This window comes from Pteropus vampyrus, unplaced genomic scaffold (genome assembly GCF_000151845.1).
Source record: "Pteropus vampyrus isolate Shadow unplaced genomic scaffold, Pvam_2.0 Scaffold64, whole genome shotgun sequence".
NCBI lineage: Eukaryota > Metazoa > Chordata > Mammalia > Chiroptera > Pteropodidae > Pteropus > Pteropus vampyrus.
In genome coordinates, this window is record NW_011888845.1 from 7,041,425 (window position 1) to 7,061,974 (window position 20,550).

At 35.2% G+C, this 20,550-nt stretch overlaps 1 protein-coding gene across 2 annotated transcripts in view; it reads left to right on the forward strand.

Moving 5' to 3' along the window:
• The window catches only part of KHDRBS2 (KH RNA binding domain containing, signal transduction associated 2), a 511,685-nt gene that overhangs the window by 314,787 nt on the left and 176,348 nt on the right, over positions 1-20,550 (forward strand). For both annotated transcript variants that reach the window (XR_002780626.1, XM_011361193.1), the window contains exon 6: positions 6,636-6,834. Coding sequence is in view for 1 of the 2 variants with exons in the window: in XM_011361193.1 (XP_011359495.1) it covers positions 6,636-6,834 (199 nt within the window). In the remaining variant the exon portion in view is untranslated. The remainder of the gene's footprint in view (positions 1-6,635; positions 6,835-20,550) is intronic.

The window sequence follows — 20,550 nt, forward strand, 5'->3', positions numbered from 1 at the left end:
TAGAAAAAAAAGTTAAGAATTATAAACTTCCAAATAAAATACCAAGGAAATAACGATGTAAAGGTAAAATGTGGCAATTCTGAAAATTACATTTGACTAAAGGAAAACTTCTGAAAATGTTCTAGAGCTTATTTTTACATTTTTTTCTTTAAAAGATTAAAAAAGAGCTCTCTGGTGTTATCCAGAAATACTTGTTTATTGCTAAAAATTCATGTGGCATAACTTTTTATGGACATACTTTTTTAATGGAATCGGACTTTTATAAAACCTGCACAGTTCTAACCTCATCATCATGGATTGCTAAATGATATAGCAGGTATCTTAACTGATTAAGTCATATGGTTTAGATCATGAACTTGTTCTTACATTTCAAAAAAAATAACGATTTATATCTACAGAGGTCACAATTTTTTTTCTAGTCTATATTCCTTGAAATTGGGACCATTTTTAAAAATAATGCATTAACCTGCTTTTGAGATTATAAAATCATGTGTTAACAGATTTTATTTTGTTGATATTCCTTATTGTAATATTTGCCATATTTTCGTGAATCATATAAGGTTTCAATTTCAGTAGTTTTATACTAAAATTTTAATCTCTAATGATTTAATAAAGAATACTGCATTATGGCCTAGATTTTTGATTATCTTAAAAGAAAAATTTGAAAACGTTTGATTTTTAATATCTCATATCATACATATCTGATACTGCATATATAAAAAGACAAAATTAATGTTGAAAATTAAACCTTACTACCAATGTTATCCTGATATCTTTACTATTTTAACATTAATGAAAGTAAACGAAGAACCCTTGTTTTCTCTATCAAACCACATGATGAAATGTATATACAAATAAGAAGGAATAAGGAAAGAGCTTCACTAAATAGGAAATCATATTGATCAAAAATCTCTTGAAAACAAGCTAACTAATGCTAATTTGTACATATTTATGAAATTACGACTGTTAAATTATTCAGTTACAGTCATATTTAAAAAGAATAGTACTCAGAATATTTTTAAACTTCTATAATAGTTTGTTGAAAATTTATTTAATTAAAGGAATTTGTTTCAATAAACATATCTATGAAAACTAGTTTTCTGATAATAGTACATACCAGAGAACAAAGCATTATATCTATATATTTTATAATCATTTATCTTATATGACTAAAGAATTAAGACACATGCCATCTCTAACACAAATCACCATTACAGCTGAATGAGAGAAAACACTGCAAAATGAAACTTTAGGGGTTGATTTTGAAGGCTTTTGTTTACTATAATGAGAATCAATACATAGAACTAATGAGTTTAGTAAAGAGGGGAGTAATCATATTTGCTTCTAAAAAAGACCACTTGGTCATCAGTGTGGGTAATAGAGAAAAATTAGAGCAAAGAGAGCCAGACAGAGGCAGAAAGACACTGACTCATGGCAAGGAAGCCAGTGAGAAGACAAGTCCATTACCCCAAAGAGAAATGTGTATAGAAATATAAGACCAGATCAGAGATTAGAATTTATATAAATTAGTGTTCAATTCGATGTTGGAGAAGAGGGCCCAAGGATAACTGTGATGTCTAGCCTGATTAGAGATTATCATATCATCAACTAAGACTGCATAAATGACTAAGTTAAATAAAAACTATAATGATTCCTATAATTAATTTTAGCTCTATGGATGTGCTAGTGTGACCTTGGGAAAGTGATCCATACTCTCTGTGCTTTGATCCTCAACCCTTAAAATAGCATAGGAATGGTAAGCATGTCAAGATTTTTAATTAGATGATGCATATAAGTCAGGGGTCTGCACACTGGAATCACTGAGGGCTTCCTGCCTCTGGAGATTGTGATTTAATTGGCTTGGAGTATGGTCCAGAATTTGGAATTTTTCAAAGGTCTTTAGGTAACTATAATGTGCAGACAAGTTAAGGAACTTCTGATGTGAGGCCCATAATCCAGGATATTGCCTGAGTTGGGAAGGAAATAGATAATAGCCATTATTTGAGTTAGGGATTGTAGGGTACACCATGAGAAAAAGAAAGAGGCTAGAGGACAGACACCCATATTCTAAGGTGGGCCCAAGAATAGAGAAGCCAGAGAAGGAAGCTGAAGAATAAGAAAGAATAAGGAGGAGGTGAGCAGAAAAGCAGTCATAAAGTTCAAAGAAGACTGAGGAAAAAAATGGCATAAATGATAGAGGCTCTATTCATCTCTCTGGTGACCATATCAAAGTTGTGATGGAAACAAGGAGCAGCAGCAAGGAAAAATCACCTGGGCTCTAGAGGAACAAGCCATCAACTAGGAAGAAGTCCAAGAAAACACCCTGCAACAGCATAAGGTAGGGTGGGGTAAGGGCCGCCCGGTCCCGAGCCACTGAGTGAGACAGAGGCTGCGGCTGCGGCAGCGGCAGACGCCTCTTAAAGGGGCAGCGTCCACAAACGGATTTTCGCGGTGATGCTCACTCTTGAGCACCAGTCCGATTCGGCTGTGTGCAGGGGGCACCAGGGACTTACAGGGAGACATTGTCAGAGTGAGGATCGAGGCAAAACTTGCTGGGTACAGAAGTGCTGGTGGTATCCATTGTTCCCTGTTGAGCCCTCCCTGCTACCAGTGCACGGGACACAGCACCATCATAGCTGTGATGTCATCAAACTGGATAACAGAGATCACTCTGCCCAGAGGATTCCCTGAAATCCCGCCTCCTCCAACTTGTGGCCCCACCCAAGCCACATCGAGGTATATCCTCAGCGAGTCAGTTGCTCCTTCCTGAGACACTGGAGGCAGCCTCGGTTTCTGGTGTGGCTTTATGAGGCAACTGTATGTAAGCATCTGTGGATTGCTTGCTGAATCTTCACAGGTGGCCCTGGAGGGGTAGAGGCTTGGGCTAAATTTGGCCTGCAGCTGAAACCCTCTCAGGACTGTGCCACTGAACACCTACTACACAAATCCACACTAATAAGACGGGAGATTTAGGAGCTTTGCTTAGTACATAGAAACAGACACAGAAAGGCAGCTAAAATGGGAAGACAAAGAAACAGAAACCATATAAGAGAAGAGAACGAGATCTAGATATAATGGAGTCAAGTAATCTAACAGATGCAGAGTTCAAAACACTGGTTATAATGAACTTTTATAAAGCTCATTGAACTTTTGAGGAGTGTAGATAAATTCAGTGAGAACTTCAACAGAGAGATTAAAAAAAATAAAAATGGAAATGGAAATTATAAAAGGGAACCAGTCAGAAATGAAGAACACATTATCTGAGATGAGAAGTGTATTAAATGGAATAAACAACAGAATAAACAAGTGAATAATAAAGAGGATCAAATGCCCTATCTAGAGGACAGGAAAGCCAGTCAGGGCACTCAATTAGAATGGCAGGAAAAACGATGCCAAGACTACGAAAATAATTTAAGGAGGATATGGGACAGTATTAAGGCTCCAAATATCCATCTAATTGGCGTAACTGAAGAACATCAAGATGTTGAACAGCTGTTTGAAGAAATAATGATGGAAAACTTCCCTAATCTGATGAAGGAAATGGACAGAAAACCCCAGGAAGCTCAGAGAAGTCCAAAAATCAGGGATCCAAAGAGGCCCACATCAAGACACATCAATTAAAATGCCTAAGGTTAAATACAAAGAAAGAATATTAAAAGCAGCAAGAGAAAAACAAATAATTATGTATAAGGAAAAACCCATAAGACTGGCAGCTGATTTCTCAGAAGAAACTATGCAGGACAGAAGGGCTTGGCAAAAAATATTCCACAGGATGAAGACCCAGGATCTACAACCAAGAATAATTTATCCAGCAAAGCTATCATTTAGAAGGACAGATAAAGAGCTTCCCAGACAAAAATAAGCTAAAGGAATTTATCACCAAGCTAGTATTACAGGAAATGTTGGAGGGACTTCTTTAAGAAGAAAAAACATATATCAAAGACAGGAATACAGAATGGTAACAGCTACATTCCTATCAATAATTACCTTAAATGGAAAAGAGTTAAGTACTCCAACCAAAAGATAGAGTGGCTGAAAAGATAAGAAAACATGACTCCTACATATGAAAAAGAAAGAGATAAGCAAAGATACTGCTTTGATATTTAAGGTATTTAAGTCAGACAGAGGAAGATAAACACTATATGATTTCACTTATATGTGGAATTTAAGGAATAAAAAGAACAAACTAATCAAAAACAGACTCACAAATATAGTGGACAATTTGGTGTCGGACAAAGGGGAGGGGGCATTGGTGGCTGGGAGAATGCGGTGAAGGGCTAAAGAAGTACAAATTAGTAGCTGATAGTTGGTCACAGGGATGGGGAGCATGGCAGAGGGAATGCAGTTAGCATTAATATGTTGCCTAGGTGGAGGGTCAGGGCAGGGAAGGGAGCAATTGGAGGGATCATTTTATGAACTATATAGATGTCTAACCAATGTACTTGAAACTAAATTTAAAAAATAATTTAATAAAAAAACAAATAAATAGACAAAGTTCAAAGAAGGTGTTTCTAAGTAGTAGTCCACAGTGATAAATATAATAAGGGAGATGTGGGGAAATGGGGACTATAAATGAATTCAGTGGATTTCGAAATCACTAAGCTACTGGTGAGCTCAGTCAAGAATATTTTTAACAAAATGGCAAAAGCAATACCTAGATTACATTTGATTGAAGAATGAATAAGAGTTGAAGAGTTAAAGATGGAAAGCTTACAAGAAGTCAGAAAAATGAAGGAAAAAATACTGAGTATGGATTCAGCCTTATCCTAAAATAGGTGGCATGAATCTTGTGTTAAAGTGGAGAAGAGAGATAAGAGGTTAATATTCCAGGTAAAGGACATAGTGAATAGGAGGTAATGAGTCAGATTCAGGAGACAGGTTTGCTAGGGCTGTGTCTGATGACACAGTTGATGAAGGAACAGAATGAGAAATTAGATTTGATGCAAGCATCATAATTTTAGAACAAGAAGAAATGTTACATTTTCAGAAATTTGATTTTACCTATTAGGAAAAAAAAAAACCAGTTATAATACTTACCTATGATTAATACCCAGGACTTGTGAATATTGTTTAAAACAGTGTGACATATAATTTACTAGCCACATGTGGACACTTCTGAGAGTGTTAAAATGCTAAACTGAATAGAAAGGTAGGATAACAGTTATAAATCAGAAGTATTCCACACAAACCTGGATGTATGCTTACCCTTTTTATGAGGAAACCGATAGGTGCCTTGGCCCAGTGAAGGTAATGTTGGTCTTTACATCATTTTTTATAGATGTTTTTATATTATCATGATAATATAGAATATCGTATTATATTATTATGATAATGTGGAATATTGCCTCCTCAGCTCTGCTGTGCTTAAAGCAGGCACTGGGCATTCTGGGTCTTTTGTATTTCGCCATCCCCCAAACTAGGAGACTGTTCTTTCTATAGTGGACTCGCAATAAATTCTCTGATAATTTCTCTGCTCATCAACTCTGTAATCTATTTAAAACTTTTAAAAGCTTTACCAGCATTCTTACTATTCACTTGTAAAAGCTCATTTTCTGCAAGCAAGAAAGAGCCAGCTGACTGCTATTCATAGCAGAAAGCATAACCTACATTTCCCATCTGTGGGTGCAGCCAGACAGCATGATTGTTGACGTCCCAATAATCATTATTTTTTCCAAAGCTTTAGTGTTCCTGCTGAAAGTAGTACTTTATAGAGGCCAGCCTTTCAGACAATAAAAAGTGAAATAGCCACACTTTTGCACAAAGACCAGACATTCAACCTTTCCGAAGGCCTCAGAATGCCATAAAAGTTGGCTGCATCCATTTGATCTTAGGCTTTTAGCACAAGTTACTTCTGTTTCAAGCGCTGTGGTACAGAGTATTCAGTCTATTCGTTTTATTGAAGAGCCCTAATGTATTTCACTAGCACCGTACTTAGCAGAGAATACTACATTTTATCAGAGACTGTACCGGTTCAGGGGATTACATTCATGATAACAAATCAGCAACAATGAGTTGTGATTTCAAGTGACCTCAAGCTTAAGTTACTATAAAAAACAAAATGATATCACGATGGTTGAATTTCCACATTTTATTAAGTATTAAATTGCAGGCTGACTTTTTTTTATTTATAAATGACAACATTGCGCATCACTGTCAATAACGTCTACCATGGAGGAGACAGTGACATTTAGCAGCGCAGTTTCATTGATTGTCCAGTGAGTCATATATTAGACAGTGCTCTCATTTGGGTCTTCCTGGTAAATTTGCAATAAAATGACAGTGGATTGGTTTTGTTTGGTTGGTTGGTTTAGTTAGTTTTTTAGTTTTATAAAAGAAACTATCAAAGTATTTTACATGGTTTTCTTGATAACTAAGTCATAGCTAGTACTTAAAAAAAATTATTCAACTGTAGAGGTCAAAGCACTTTACATCCTAAAGAGTCACAATCAAATACAAGCGCGCACACACACACACACACACACACACACACACAGACACACAGAGAGAGAGAGAGAGAGAGAGAGAAATTTGGTTTTCTTCCCATTGTATGGAGGCTGTAAGATGAGAGATTTATCTGTTTTAATCCCTTTCTCTCATCATTTGTTTCTCATCTGTACATGTCCTGTTTTTCATAGGGGCCGTGGGGGTGCCATTCCTCCTCCCCCGCCACCTGGACGAGGTGTCCTAACTCCCAGAGGGACCACTGTGACTCGTGGAGCTCTTCCAGTGCCCCCTGTAGCAAGAGGTGTTCCTACCCCAAGAGCCCGGGGCACACCAACGGTGCCAGGATACAGGGCACCCCCTCCTCCAGCCCATGAGGCTTATGAAGAATATGTAAGTACCCTTGAGAAATCAGTTGTTAAGAAAAGTTAAATTAATTGGGTGACAAGCTAAGCCTCAAAGATATTCGTATACTGTGAATATAACAGATGATGTTTGTTGCCAAAAATGAATTTCATTTGCAATAGAGTTTAAGCAGTGCATTTAAATGATAGCATTTTGAGAAAAGCTTTCATTTTCCAGGTGCCATGATTGTCGTTAGTACCAGTTAAATAGGTTGCATTTTAAGAATCAAACAATCTTTTGGTTTTCTTATATTTAGAAGACTTGATCAATGTCAAGTGGAAATAATTATGAACATAATGTGTCATATATTCAGAAGCTTCTGGAACACGATAAAGGTTAGCATAAAACTCAGAAATATTTGACAAATATAATGTGAATATATTATAAGCTGGTAATCATGCATGACCATATGTCTGGTCTTTCATTCAAATATCCTTATTCTCTCTTTCACTATACAAAAGATATGGGATTAGCAGATACGAAGAATTAAAAAAAAATGTAGAATGAACAGAAGAAATGCAATGACTCTAAACATCTCCCTCCCTTCCCATCTGCTGTATCTCTTGATACGCCCTTTGACCTTTCATTCAGGTCGTTATAATTCCACAGGTCACATTGTATTCTAGTCCCTATTTCCATTTCTCCAACTAGATTATGAAAGTTGTAAAAAGGGACAGTCTTCTATTCACTTGTGTAACCACAGTAAGTACACTATAAATGTTAAATCAAATGATGTGAACCAGATCATCATCCTATGAAACATTCATTTTGACGTTAACCTCTCCAGCATGCTCATCTCCTGATCTAGGTGTTTGTTTCATTCAATCATCCACAAAGATGCTGTCTTCTTAAATGTCATCTATGAATGATTACTTATTAAATGTAATCTCTTTAAGGGCAATTATTGTCATATGCTGGCCACTCAAAACATATAAATGTTCAATGGACTGTTTAATCACCAACTGAACTTAACCCTATAATAAAGTGAACATGGTTGATAGGTGTCACTAAGAATATATTAAGACTAAGATTATGTTAGTTTTTAGGAATAATGTTACTGCTTAAATAGGAAACATTAACTAATATCTGCAAACATGAAGAGAAACTATTGTTAGAAATCCATTTCCCAGAGAAAAGGGTAAATGTGTTCATCTAAAGTATCTTTTACATAACACCAGGTCTCAATATTTAAAATCTTAAACCATCTGGAAATTTCAAAATCAGGACTAGGCCATCGCTTCCCTGAGACATCGTATGTGCAAAATAAGTACTCATTGAATGAGTGGACTTAAAATCCACAACAGGGGTGATGGGGTCATTTTATAGTCTCTGAGGAACCTTCTAACTGTACCATCTTTATGTATATCACCACTGTGGTATTTTTGTCTTCCAAACAGAGGTTTAAACAGTTAGATCTTTATTACAAAAATTAAAAGAAAGAGAAAAGCTTTTCAGATAATAGTGGTCAACACTGTCATTAATCAAAAAATGTACAAGGCAAATATAGGGCACCTTGAAAGAGAACAAGATTGATGAAACATTGTAGCCAATCATGTGCATTCCAGTTTATAGTGAATAAATCACTGGGATACAAGTCATATAAGAGTAAGCTACAAAAACATAAAGAGTTTATAGAAACATGGGTGGAAAAGATTCTATTCTGAAAGAGGAAACTTAGGAGGAGGATGGTTCTTAAAGTAAGTAAAAGAAAATATGTAAAGTCATGTAATCTAAATTTTTTACTTAGATTTTAAATTATCTAATCTCTTTTATTCATTCATTCAGTTATTTACTGAGCCTTTATCTTATCTCAGGTACTGTTTTGAAGGTCCTAAAGATGTACAAAACAGACCAAATATTTGCTTTCATAAAGCTTACATTTTAGTGGAAGGAGACAGAAAACAAACATATGCAAGTAAATGAATAAAGTAATGTCAGATAGAGAAAAAAAACTCTGAAGGGAAGTAGAGGGAAGGCACTAGCATAAAATGGGCAGTAGGGAAGGTCTCTCTGATGTGGAGACTTCAGCAAATGCCTAAATGAAAGGAAGATCTAGGTCAAGGGGCCACCTCTGTAAAGAGCATCTCTGGTAAGGAAACAACAAACATAAATGCCCTGAAATGGAACTTGCTTGAAATATTTGAGAATCAGCCAGGAGGGCACTTAAAGCTGGAGCGGAATGTGTGAGGGAGAGGTTGTAGATAAGGTCAAGAGGTGGACAGGCCAATTCATGTTGCTTTTGGAAATTTGGGGGCTGGAAAGTGACATGATCAGATAGATGTTTTTAAAAGTTTATTCTGTCCGTACCATGGAGAACAGAAATATGGGGCGGGGGTGGACACAAGAGTAGAAACAGGGAGACTGGTGAGTAACTCATTGCAATGTCTCCTACTGACAAAATTATGGCTTGGAAAGGATGAGAGGAGGTCAGATTCCGAGTGTACTGTGAAAATGATCTGTTAGGATTTGAGGATGGACTAGATGGAGGATATGTGAAAAAAAGAAAGAAGTAAAGAGTAGCTTTTATGAAGTTTTTGTGAAGTGAAGGTTAAATTGAACCTTGGACTGAACAAATCAAAGTGTCACTTTTTGAAAAAAAGAATGCCACAGGGGAAGAGGAAAGTTCAGTGTGAGAACCTATTTGAAGGTGTTTGGCCTTCAGCAAAGTCTGTTATGTTGCCAAGGGATCAGGACCCTACTTTGGAAACAGACAGTAGCATCCTGATTTGAATTCTAGCTGTGTCAGTAGCTGTGTAATTTATGAACACTTTGAGGCTTGGCTTTCCCTTCTGTATAGTGGGGATAATCATTTCAGCCTCACCAGATTGCACTGATATTAGAAATAATATAATATGTATATCATATACATTAGTATTAGAAATAATATTCATAGTACTAATAACATGTGTGCATAATGACCTAGAACATTATAGACATTCTGTATAAAGTAACTATTATATAAAATTTCATCATGTAAAATATTCTTTAATTTTTGCCTGGGATAATCTATGGACGCATTAAAGTCACATTTACCTTCCTTTATGAATTAATTGTGCATTGTCGATTGCAAATAGCAGAAGCAATTTTATTTTCTTTTAGTAATAAATAAATAAATAAACAAATGAACAAACACACCTGGGGGTGTTATATGAATATAAGATCATGAAGTTCAATAATAAGAGTGCCATCAGGCTTTAAGAAAGGTCTGGACCGAGGACTAGAAAACGATCAAGAATCTCCCTCTGTATCTCATCTCTGTTTTCTCAGCATATATGTTTCTATTCTATTTTAATCTACAGACTGAATTTTTGGGCTTCTTTGATCAACATGGTTCAGCACATGGTGAAATATGTCCACTTTAGGGCTGCCACATTTACATGTCCAGTTCTCATTGCCCACAGCTACTGATAGGCTGACTGTCTCTCAGGCCTATTGTAGATCCCCAGGTGGAAGATGCGTGTTCACTCAGGATTGTCAGGTACCTAACGCTAGTGAGTCAGCTAGAAACAATTAGACAGGTGTTTCTGGAAATTAGGTCTGAGATTAGCCACCAGTGGCAAGAGTAGGGTAGGGGTGAAGTTCATAAAATATAAACATGATTATTGGGGACCCAACCCCAAGGCTAATATGAGGGAGACACTAGTTTACAATGAAGAAGAAAGTATTATGAATTTGGCAGACTTACCAAAATAAATCTACAATAACATACTGTTGATAACAAGAAAAAGTAGATACTGTTTTTTAAAAACTCTCTTATGCCATATTTTATTAAAATCTGTCATATGTTATATTTTAATTTTTCTATGAATAAACCAGTGAGTGCACACAAAGTTTAATACATGGGTGGTAAACTGCTGACAGCAATCTTTGAAGTCTCAGTACCAAGCCCAGATTAACACACAAGAGCCAGCTACTCCGCTCTAATTTTAAACTATTGATTCCTCTGTAAGGCGTAAGAAAAACAAAGTTTAAGTGTCTCAGTAACAAAATAATAGCACCATGCTGAGTTGATGGTGAAAATCCTAAGGAGTTCTTAACTTTCAGATAAAATTTCTTAGCAAAGCTTCCCTTTATTATAAATGGCACTACAAGCCAATTCACTCTTCAGACTTTTCTTTCTCCCCTGCTGAGTCTCAGCATTAAGTTTCTGACCACAGAGAATATATATAGGTAATCAAACCCACTCCTTGCAGCTTGCCTGACAAGAAACAGCTTACTGTAAATGAGATCACTGTTTTGAATCATCATTAGTGTTAGCTGAGTCTAAAAAAATGTGAGTTTTAGTTCGTTACACATCGTAATCCAAACTTTAAATATTTTAAAGCTTCTTTTAAATTCACCTTCTGCTAAGAAGTACACATTTACATTTTACAGATCCATCATCATGATTGAAGTAGATTTAGGGAATTGAAAAGTAGATTTCAGAAAAACAGGCACACAACAAAATACGAAGCCAATTAGCTCTATAGCGGATAAGAGAGTAAACTAAAACTTAAACTTTTGAATACCTACTGAGTTCCATTCACTGTATATTGATTCACTTAATCTCATGATATCATGACCAACCGGTTATTGATTATTTTAGTAGATGAAAAAACTGAAGCTTGGAATTGAAACTTGCACCTAGTTTTCTCTTTCCAAAACCTCTGTATTTTGTCACATTAAAATACTCTACAGAGTACTTTTCTCACAGAGAACTCACATACATAAATATAGATCATTTGTCTTTCATATCTCCCATCCAGGCAACTAGTCAGTGTTCGAATCCCCTTAGCGATAGTTAAGACATCTCTCAGCCCCTACATGAACATCTCCAATGGTGAACTCAATACCTCCAGAAATTAGGTGCTGGAAATATAAAAACTATGATTAAAGAGACACTACCTTTACTCTCAAAAGCATGCTGCCTAGTGGAAAAGACAAAGATTAGTCTAACAGTTAACACATAATATGTAATTGCTATATAGGGCTCTTACTCCTCTCTCTATTAGAAGTGATTTTTGCTCTTATTTCCTCCTACTTACAAGATTAAACATCCTAAAGGCAGAAAGTGTTTCTTAAATTTATTTTATCTTTGCAGCCCTAAGTAGAGTGCTTGGTGATAGCAATTGAATTGAACCTATTTATGATATTTTAGAAAGACATTCTACATATTCACGCTCACATACATATATATTTTATGTGAATACTAAATTAATGAAGGTATAACATAGCATATACTAATTGCCAAAGAGAGACTATACCTACTTCTAAAGGGAATTATCACTATGAGTATGGGTGTTTTACAAAACCTCTAAGAGGGTAAGGAAAACTAGTAGTGGACCAAGATGAATTAGTATAACCTGAGTAGAGAGAAGAAGGAAAAAGCTCCATGCAAAAAGGGGTAAGAAGAGGGAAGGCAAGAAAAGGGGGAAAAGATTTGCTTTTTAAAGCAAATCTAAAGAATCTGGAAAGGCAGTTTGGACAAACATAGAAATAAAATGGAGTTTACAGATGACTGCAAATGCTGAGGTCATAACTTCATATGACTGCATATGCTGAGGTCATATTGTAATAAAAGGCCACCGGAAGGTTTTTCAGCAGAGGATAAACTAATATTTGGAGGAATTTTATAATTCTCAGTTGTTTAGGGTGGATTGGAGAACAGAGTGAAGAAAGGAGACAAGATTTAGAAAATGAATATAAGTGAGGCTTACTGAGATGTGGCCTCGGCTCTGAGCATAGGAATGGGATTGAAAATATCAAGGCCAAAGATAGCACTGAATATGGAAACAATAGGATTTGATGACAAGTGGATGTGGGAGGAAAAGAAAGAGCAATCAAGGCTCATTCAGAGGTATGTGAGTCTGTGGGTTGGGGGTGAGAATGGGGAGACAGAAAGGAGGGCTCCAGCAGGGAGGGGTGGGCAGTAAAAAAAGTTCCTTTCGAAGACTCTGATTATTGTGCTCACAGGATCATGTCTCTTGTTGGAAAAGTAAGGTATTTATTTTACTTGCTATCAGCTGAGATCACTTCTCTGCCTATCACACTTTCTCTTGGGTCAAGTGGTGTTAGAGTGGGCATGGCTGTTTGTGAGATCTTGCTAAGTGAATTTTGTCTTAGAAATTCATTTAGTTTGCATTTAGCGGAATATTTTTATTTGCATAATTTAGGTATTCTTAACATTCTGGTACAGAAATGATTCCAGGAATACTCTTACTAGCTAACCTAGTTTATGACATAAGTATTCATGATTGGAGGTCTGACTGCTATATGATTGTGAACTGCGGCACCAGTGCAGGAAATATGTATTTAGTGATGGAAAAACAAGTTTTGAATTATTTGGGGCCAGATCTTTTCTGTGTAAAACTCTTTCATATCATTCAGCTCAACTATGAGAGAAATTTGATAGACGTGTCCCTGAATTTGACAATAATCCTAATAGTCTATAACATAACCAGTCGTAAGTTGTGAAACTGAAACTTTCAAAACTATCATAAGTTTTTTTCTATCAACCATGCTAGAGGGGGGGAAAAAAAAACCTGACTTTTCTGTCCTCACTATAGAAAATACTATAATTTTAGAAGGTGATTAAAAATTATACCTCCAAAAGTATGGGAAAAGAACACGGGGGGTATATCAGGCAGTTAACAAAAATACTATATTATTTTCTGGATTTTGTGAAGTTTGTAGTATTTTCAGCTTTTAAAATTTTGCAATTAATCGTGATTGCCTTTCTCATTCAAAATATTCACTTTCATGCTTAATTTGTATTCATAATTTTGTAACCTTTTTCTTATAGAATGCAAAATTGTATAATCTTCAGGATCCACAAACACTGAATCTGCCAGCAACAATGGCAACATTTATAGAAAAGTGTATATGGAGGGCTGGAGGAATGGGTAGGTTATTGTTTAAAGAAAAAAATGACTAGAGTATATAACCTTAGTTTCTTTCTAGAGTAACCTTAGTTTCTTTCTAGTACTGAAACTTCTGCTATAACCATGTTGGTGCTTTAATAAAAGTCGATGCTGTATTTTTAACAAAGATTGTGTGGGAGAATTAAATATGCAGTAAAGACGCATACCTTCTGCAAATGTCCATCTGAACATCACACCCTATGAAAATATACTGATAACATAAATATTTGATTAAATACTCTCATTGTTTATATATTGGTGTAGCACACACACACAAAAATAACAAACAATAACAAAAAAAAACCCCTCAGGTGTACAAAATAGTTTCTAGTTTCCAAAGACATCTAATTTATTTTTAAATTACCTCATATTTTTTCCAATGATTAACACTCAGATATCAAAGAGTTTTATGGGGGCACAACAAAGCAATAAGATACGTGAGTTCAATGCTACATGAGAAATTTTGGCCAAGTATAATCAATCATATTAACCTAATTTATAAAATTCGTTTTGACATTATTTTAAGAAGCGTTTCTTTCCATCAGTCTTAACTAATCCTATCAGCATTCCAGCCCATCTTATCATCTAATTCAGACTCTGAGGCATCCTTCCAGTAACAATGAGAAAACTAGAAAATTCAGTGATAAATCAATAGTCCTTAAAATTCCATAAATGAGTACAGGCTGCCGACCTTCAATTTCATGTGTATGGAACATTTTTTTGACAGAAGAGGGAAATAAGTATTAAATAATAATTGAAATCAATTCTTGTGCCATTTTGTGGAAGGAATGATTATGAGTTTGATCTGTAATGTGTTTTGAGGGGATCCACATGTGGTGGTTTTCTATGTATTAGCCAAGAGCCTTCACCCAATGGAAGGAGATTTTTATTAGAGTTTCTAGGTTGGATATTTGTATTCCATTAAACATTCTTGTTTGTTTCATGCTCTAGTCTCCTCTTAGTAGAGAGTAATTTACCAGAATGCATCGTAGGTTTTTATGTTTTGAAAGGTAACTGATATTTAAAATAACCAAAACATGTGAGGGAGGTTAATGAAATATTTTTTTTGACACTGTAGAATGGTCATAATACTACTGTGGTCCAAATCTCCATAGAAAGTAAGTGGTGTTTAACCACTATTAAAATATTAAATTATTTCCACAAAACATAAGATGCTGTCTTTTAAAATTGTGTGAATTTTCTTCTGAAGTTTAAGCTTAAATAAACCATCTTTCTTCTAGCATTATGTCTTGGATTTTTATATCATTTTTAGAACAGATGCAGATTCTTCTATTGGCCACAGCACTCAGGACTATAGCCAAACCTGTATCTTATAATTATTATGATGACTAATGTCTTTTGGAACACTTGCAGGATGAAAATAGGTTTCTTCTCTGTACCTTTTTGAGATGACTGTTAGCTGATGGAAAATATTATATCATAAAGCATTTTAAAGTTTCCTTTAGGCACTGCTGGGGGAAAATTGCCATGATATTTTTTGCAGTGAGGAAAGTGGTGAAAAAAGTCAAAAAATGACCCCTTGGCCTTAATGAGTTCTACCATTCTTTTGTTTTTAACATTGTAAGTATATATTAGGTTTTATTATTTTCTATCTTTGGTTCATACGCATGGCCTAAGGATTAATAATGAGAGTGAGTTGAGACTTAATTTATTTCTACAGTAATGTTCTTAAAAAGCGGTACAGTAATGTTCTTAAAAAGCAGGTACAAATTAATAGTTTGCATATCAGTTTTTCCTTCTGAGTTGATTTTGATTTCGATGACTGTATACCCACTGAAAAATTAAGACCCTGTTTAGGGTGGTAGGTCATACCCAGGAATCCTAAAATTTATTTTTCTTTTGCTGGTTGAAAAAGCATTGTTCTATGTGTTTTGCCAACACCACCCTTATAATTTTCTGTCAAAGAAAACTTAGAGACCACTTGCCTTGCTAGCTAGATTGTCAATAGCTTTTGCAGAAAACCAAATAGAAATGGGTAAATAGGATTGAGTCTTGTCTTGATTTTGGCCTGCTTGCATTATGAATTCCTCATTCTGTGGAAAATAGTGGCTGCTAAATCTTTCTGCCACTCACAGATCTTTGTGATTATTATTATTATTATTATTTTTTGATGTGTAGTGAGCTAAAGGCTTTTACTTGGGGAAACTACAAATGTTCTTTGCAATAGCTTTTAATGATCTCAGTATTTGAATTAAGACAATTTCTCTTCATTATTGATGATGAGAAACTATACTTTCTCTTTATAGGAAACCATATAATCGATAAGTTTGGCAGAGGGACCCAGGAAAGACCTTCATCTAACACTTCTGCTTGTATTTCTTAGAAGTAAAATAGAGAATATACCAATAACAGGTTTTTTATTTCTTCGTATTCTTTCATATATTTACATTTACTCTGCCGCAGAAACTTGGACTTGCAAACATCCATGTAAAGTGAGTTGTTCTCTATTTTACACCCTCATGGAGACTAACAGAGCTGGAGAGCTACAGATGCAACTGGTATGAGAGCTGGATTGAAAGTTTAGGATACTGGAGGATGAGCAATTTGTTCTTGGGCGTAATCTTTTTCTTTCTTCTTCTCCACCTCTATGAATAAACTTGAAATCTTTACTCTTCTTTTTTTCTATTCTCGGTGTAAGAAAATATTTAAAACACAAACTCCCATGATATGAATCATGGGAACTGTGTGTCATAGAGAATAAGAGAGATCTTGCTTTTAATGTTCTTGCTGTTCTTTCTCTGAGCAGCAGTACTAAATGTAACTACTTGAAAATAAAACCCAGTGCCCTTTGCTGCAATTTTAGCCCACGTTGTAATTTCTGGTGGTCACTTATATTGCAATATTTTTTAATTAAATAATGCGGCTGAGATTTATGCCTTTGCAGAATAATAAATAACCAGCCACTGGTACCCACCACTGATATATTCAGCTAGTCTGCACAAGTACATTTTGCTTGATCAGATCACAGGTCTGATTGATTGGGGCCTTAGACATTCTGGCTGTTAAATGTTGTACCACTGCCATACTGGTGAAATTCTAGTAGAAATACAATATAACAGAATTTCACGAAATGACAAATTAAATCAACTAAGCTTAGAGATTGTAAGGATTCTTTAGACAAGCCCTTGGGGGCAGTTGTTCAAGACAGATGGTTGCACTACACCAAAACCTCTTTCGGTTGCAGTTATAGCTGATGGCACTGGTGGCTTGAGAATCGCCAGTACTCTGCCTGTCATCATTCTGAAATTCATATTCTCTTTCCTGGTTTCCAAGTTTGTCCCACATCTGTAGAGTACGTTCAACATAATCTAATATATCTTATCTACCATGCTCCATATATGTACAGTCTCTTGAATGCAAAGACCGTCATGCACTTTTGATTGTAATAAAGGGTCTTATCCTGTTCACTACTTTATTTTAATGTTAAAGAAGTTAGAGTTCAGAGAATGAGTGCCTGAACTAAAGTCACATGCCTCATAATGTCACTTGGTCTCCTGATTTTCCCTGCAATGCTTTTTCTAATGAATATTGCAAGGAGAACGGGGGATGGGGGAGAGCACAAATGCACTCACTCAAGTATCTTTCAGGTAACTAGACTGATCATCTGGTACTCTCATCGAGTTTAGTTTCAGGCTTCTCTAAAATTTGCAGGGAGTAGACTGAGAGGATGAAATATGAAAATATTTGAGCCCTCATTGCAAGCAAATCTACCAGTTTATGGTACTCAAATTTCTCTTACTGTCTTGTCTTCCATTATCAGAAACCTGAGGAATTTCTAGAATTTACACACACACACACACACACACACACACACACACACACACCCTCTTTATTTTATTTTATTTTTTTTAGTTACTGACACCCCCAAAAATGTGTGTTTGCCAAAAACAAAATATAAATAAAAGTGGGGACCCTAGTTTTCCTTTCTTTATCAGAGTAGTTCCTCCTTGAAACAGGATTTGTGGAAATCATGTAAGAATATCCTTTTACCATGTTCTTCTCTCTTCTTTCTAAGACTATATCCAGCAGTAAGGAGTCCAGTTGTGAAGACAGGAGTATAGATAAAGTTTATTGTAATGTAACAATAATACCCCAGGGAGTAGGAAAAGGTTCTAAAAGGTATCTTTGGGGATTTAGTAGGTTAAAAAGTACTTACTCATTGAGTAGGAACTGACTTTTTCTATGTTAGAAACCAGATTTTTAGCAAACATTTCTCTTCTGTTTCAGATTCCAAATTAAGTTAAAGCATTTTAAGCAATACATTGTAGAAGAGATTACACACATAAAGGCCTAGATACAATGAAACAATAATACATTTTACTTTGTATCTAGATCTCATTTAAGATTTTCTTTTACATAAGAAAATATCCTCTTAAAATTTAGATAACAGATTATAATAGTTTTCATATGTAATTTAGGCAGCAAATGTCATCCCAAAATTAATCTACCAAATTCCTCCTCTCAGAAAACAATCTCCATGACAATTTCTTCCCAAACTAACAAGTTTCATCTAGCTGTATTTCACTTTTTTCTATTCTAAGCTCCTTACAAGATTATTGTAACATTCCATTTTCAGCTTTCATCTCCAAAACTATCATAAACCTTGACTCTCCTATTGACTTATTTGTTCAAGAGTCTCCAATTATTTGTGGACCTTTCCATTCAAACAGTATTTCTCTTCTTAAACGCCTGCATCTAAACCATTCATCAACATCTCCCAAGGTTGGATTCCTCCTCATGTGTCTACTGTTTAGTTGAACCTCAAAAATCTAAAATTCATCTTTAGGTTCTTTCTTTGCTTTGTTTCAAATGCTTAGTTCAGATTAGTTTTCCTCAAATTATCGATTTCTACCTATTGCCCAAAGGGTAAAATTCCAACTTCTTAATGTTACATACATAAAATTATGAGATGAAGATAAGTACTTTAGTTTTATGAGTTCAGTTACTTATGTTTTATTTTCAAATGAGATTTTGACCAAGAATAAAAATAAAGTACATGAGCAAACAAGAGAAAAAAATCTTGAATTTATATAGCCAATACAGTTAGCAGAAACTTTATAATTCTTAGTATATTAAAATCTATCATGCTATTTGATACAATTCAACTTAACGTTAATTAAATGGCCATTCTACATCAAGCAAATTTTCACAGGAAGAAGCAGTGAGAGATAAAAAAAGGTAGTCATCTTTAATAGATGTCTATTGTCTGTTAGGATTTTAACAGGCATAAACTCACAACAATAATAAAAGGTAAGAGGCATAATCGTTGTTTTCTCACTAAAAAATTTGAGGGTCAAAAAATTAGATAAATCTATCAGTCACCTGTCTGATAGCAGAACCAGACAGATCTGTCTTCAAAATTAACAGCTTCATGGATATAAAGATTTAAAAGGAAAAGCCCCTGGCTTTAAAGGGGCAACAGGTAACCTACCTAGACAAAAAGCAAAGTTCATAGGCATAACTTCTTTGTAGAGTATGTAACTTTTGAAAGCGGACTCAAAACTTCATTGTTAGATATATGCAGATGTTTTCCTGACCTATAACACAAACAAGGTGTAAGTTATGATACCTGCTGGAAACCCCATTAAACTATTGTTTAAAAAAATGCTTTGCTTCCACTCAGAAAAGTTGGAGAACTGATTATTTTAATGCTACCTACTTGATATTGTGCAAAAACAGAAATTTAGGGGAAAAACAACCAATGATCATCAACTTTATAGTAGTCAGGATAGAACAGACTGGGGCAGTTCTTGTAAGTCTATAATATTAAAAGTAGCCAAAAAACCAACAGTGTTAATAATAATAATGGTATTGTTAATAGAAGCAACTAATATAATTAAGTACTTATAAGCCAGACACTATGCAAATTATTTACCTTTGGCATTTAATTTTTAGAAAAGCCTTTTATGTTGGCATTATTCCCATTTTACAGTTGTAACTGAGGTTTAAAGAGATTAAGTAGGATATGCTAAATTACCTAGCCAGTAAGCAGCAGAGCTAGCATTCATAAGTTAGATTTTAAGGGTGGTACTCATAGTATCTAACTTATAACAATATAGTACTTAACACAGGGCAGGTGCTTGCCTAAGTGCTTTACACGCCTAGACTTAAGTTATCCATTGGCACCTCTATGAGTTAAATACTATTACTTTCTTAGATAGGAAAGCTTACATTCAGAGAGAGATTGAGTAGCTGAGCCAACATCAGCCAGGTAACCAGCAGTGAAAATAGGATTTCAAATCAAGCATTCTGGCTCTAGTCCACCCTACTCCGCTTTCTCTGGAGAAGCTAGCAAAAATATCGTTTGGCCAAATAGTTGCAAATGATACCAGTGAGGAAAAATGAGTGAAATACTTTAAGGAACCACCTAGTAAATCTACCTGAACTATAGTGAATATATAAAAACGGGCTTGAAAGACAAGTTGGAGGCAAAACAATAAAAGGACCTGTGGAAAAAAATGCCTGGAAGAAAATTTAGTAATTAAGTACATTGTTAGTGGGGACTGCTTAAATCTTTCTGAGACATCGAGGATTAATGTGGATGTGTACATAAACACTAGTGAGGCAGGTAGACACCAGAGGCAGGAAATGCCATCGAAAAGTAATCCATCCATGTTGTCGCAAATGACAGTATTTCATTTTTTCTCATGGTTAAGTAATATTCCATTGTATATATGTACCCCCAACTTTTTTATCCATCTGTCGAAGGGTACTTTGGATGTTTCTGTGTGCTAAGCCAACAAAGGTAGAAAAAGTTGAGAACCATATGATTTCACTTATATGT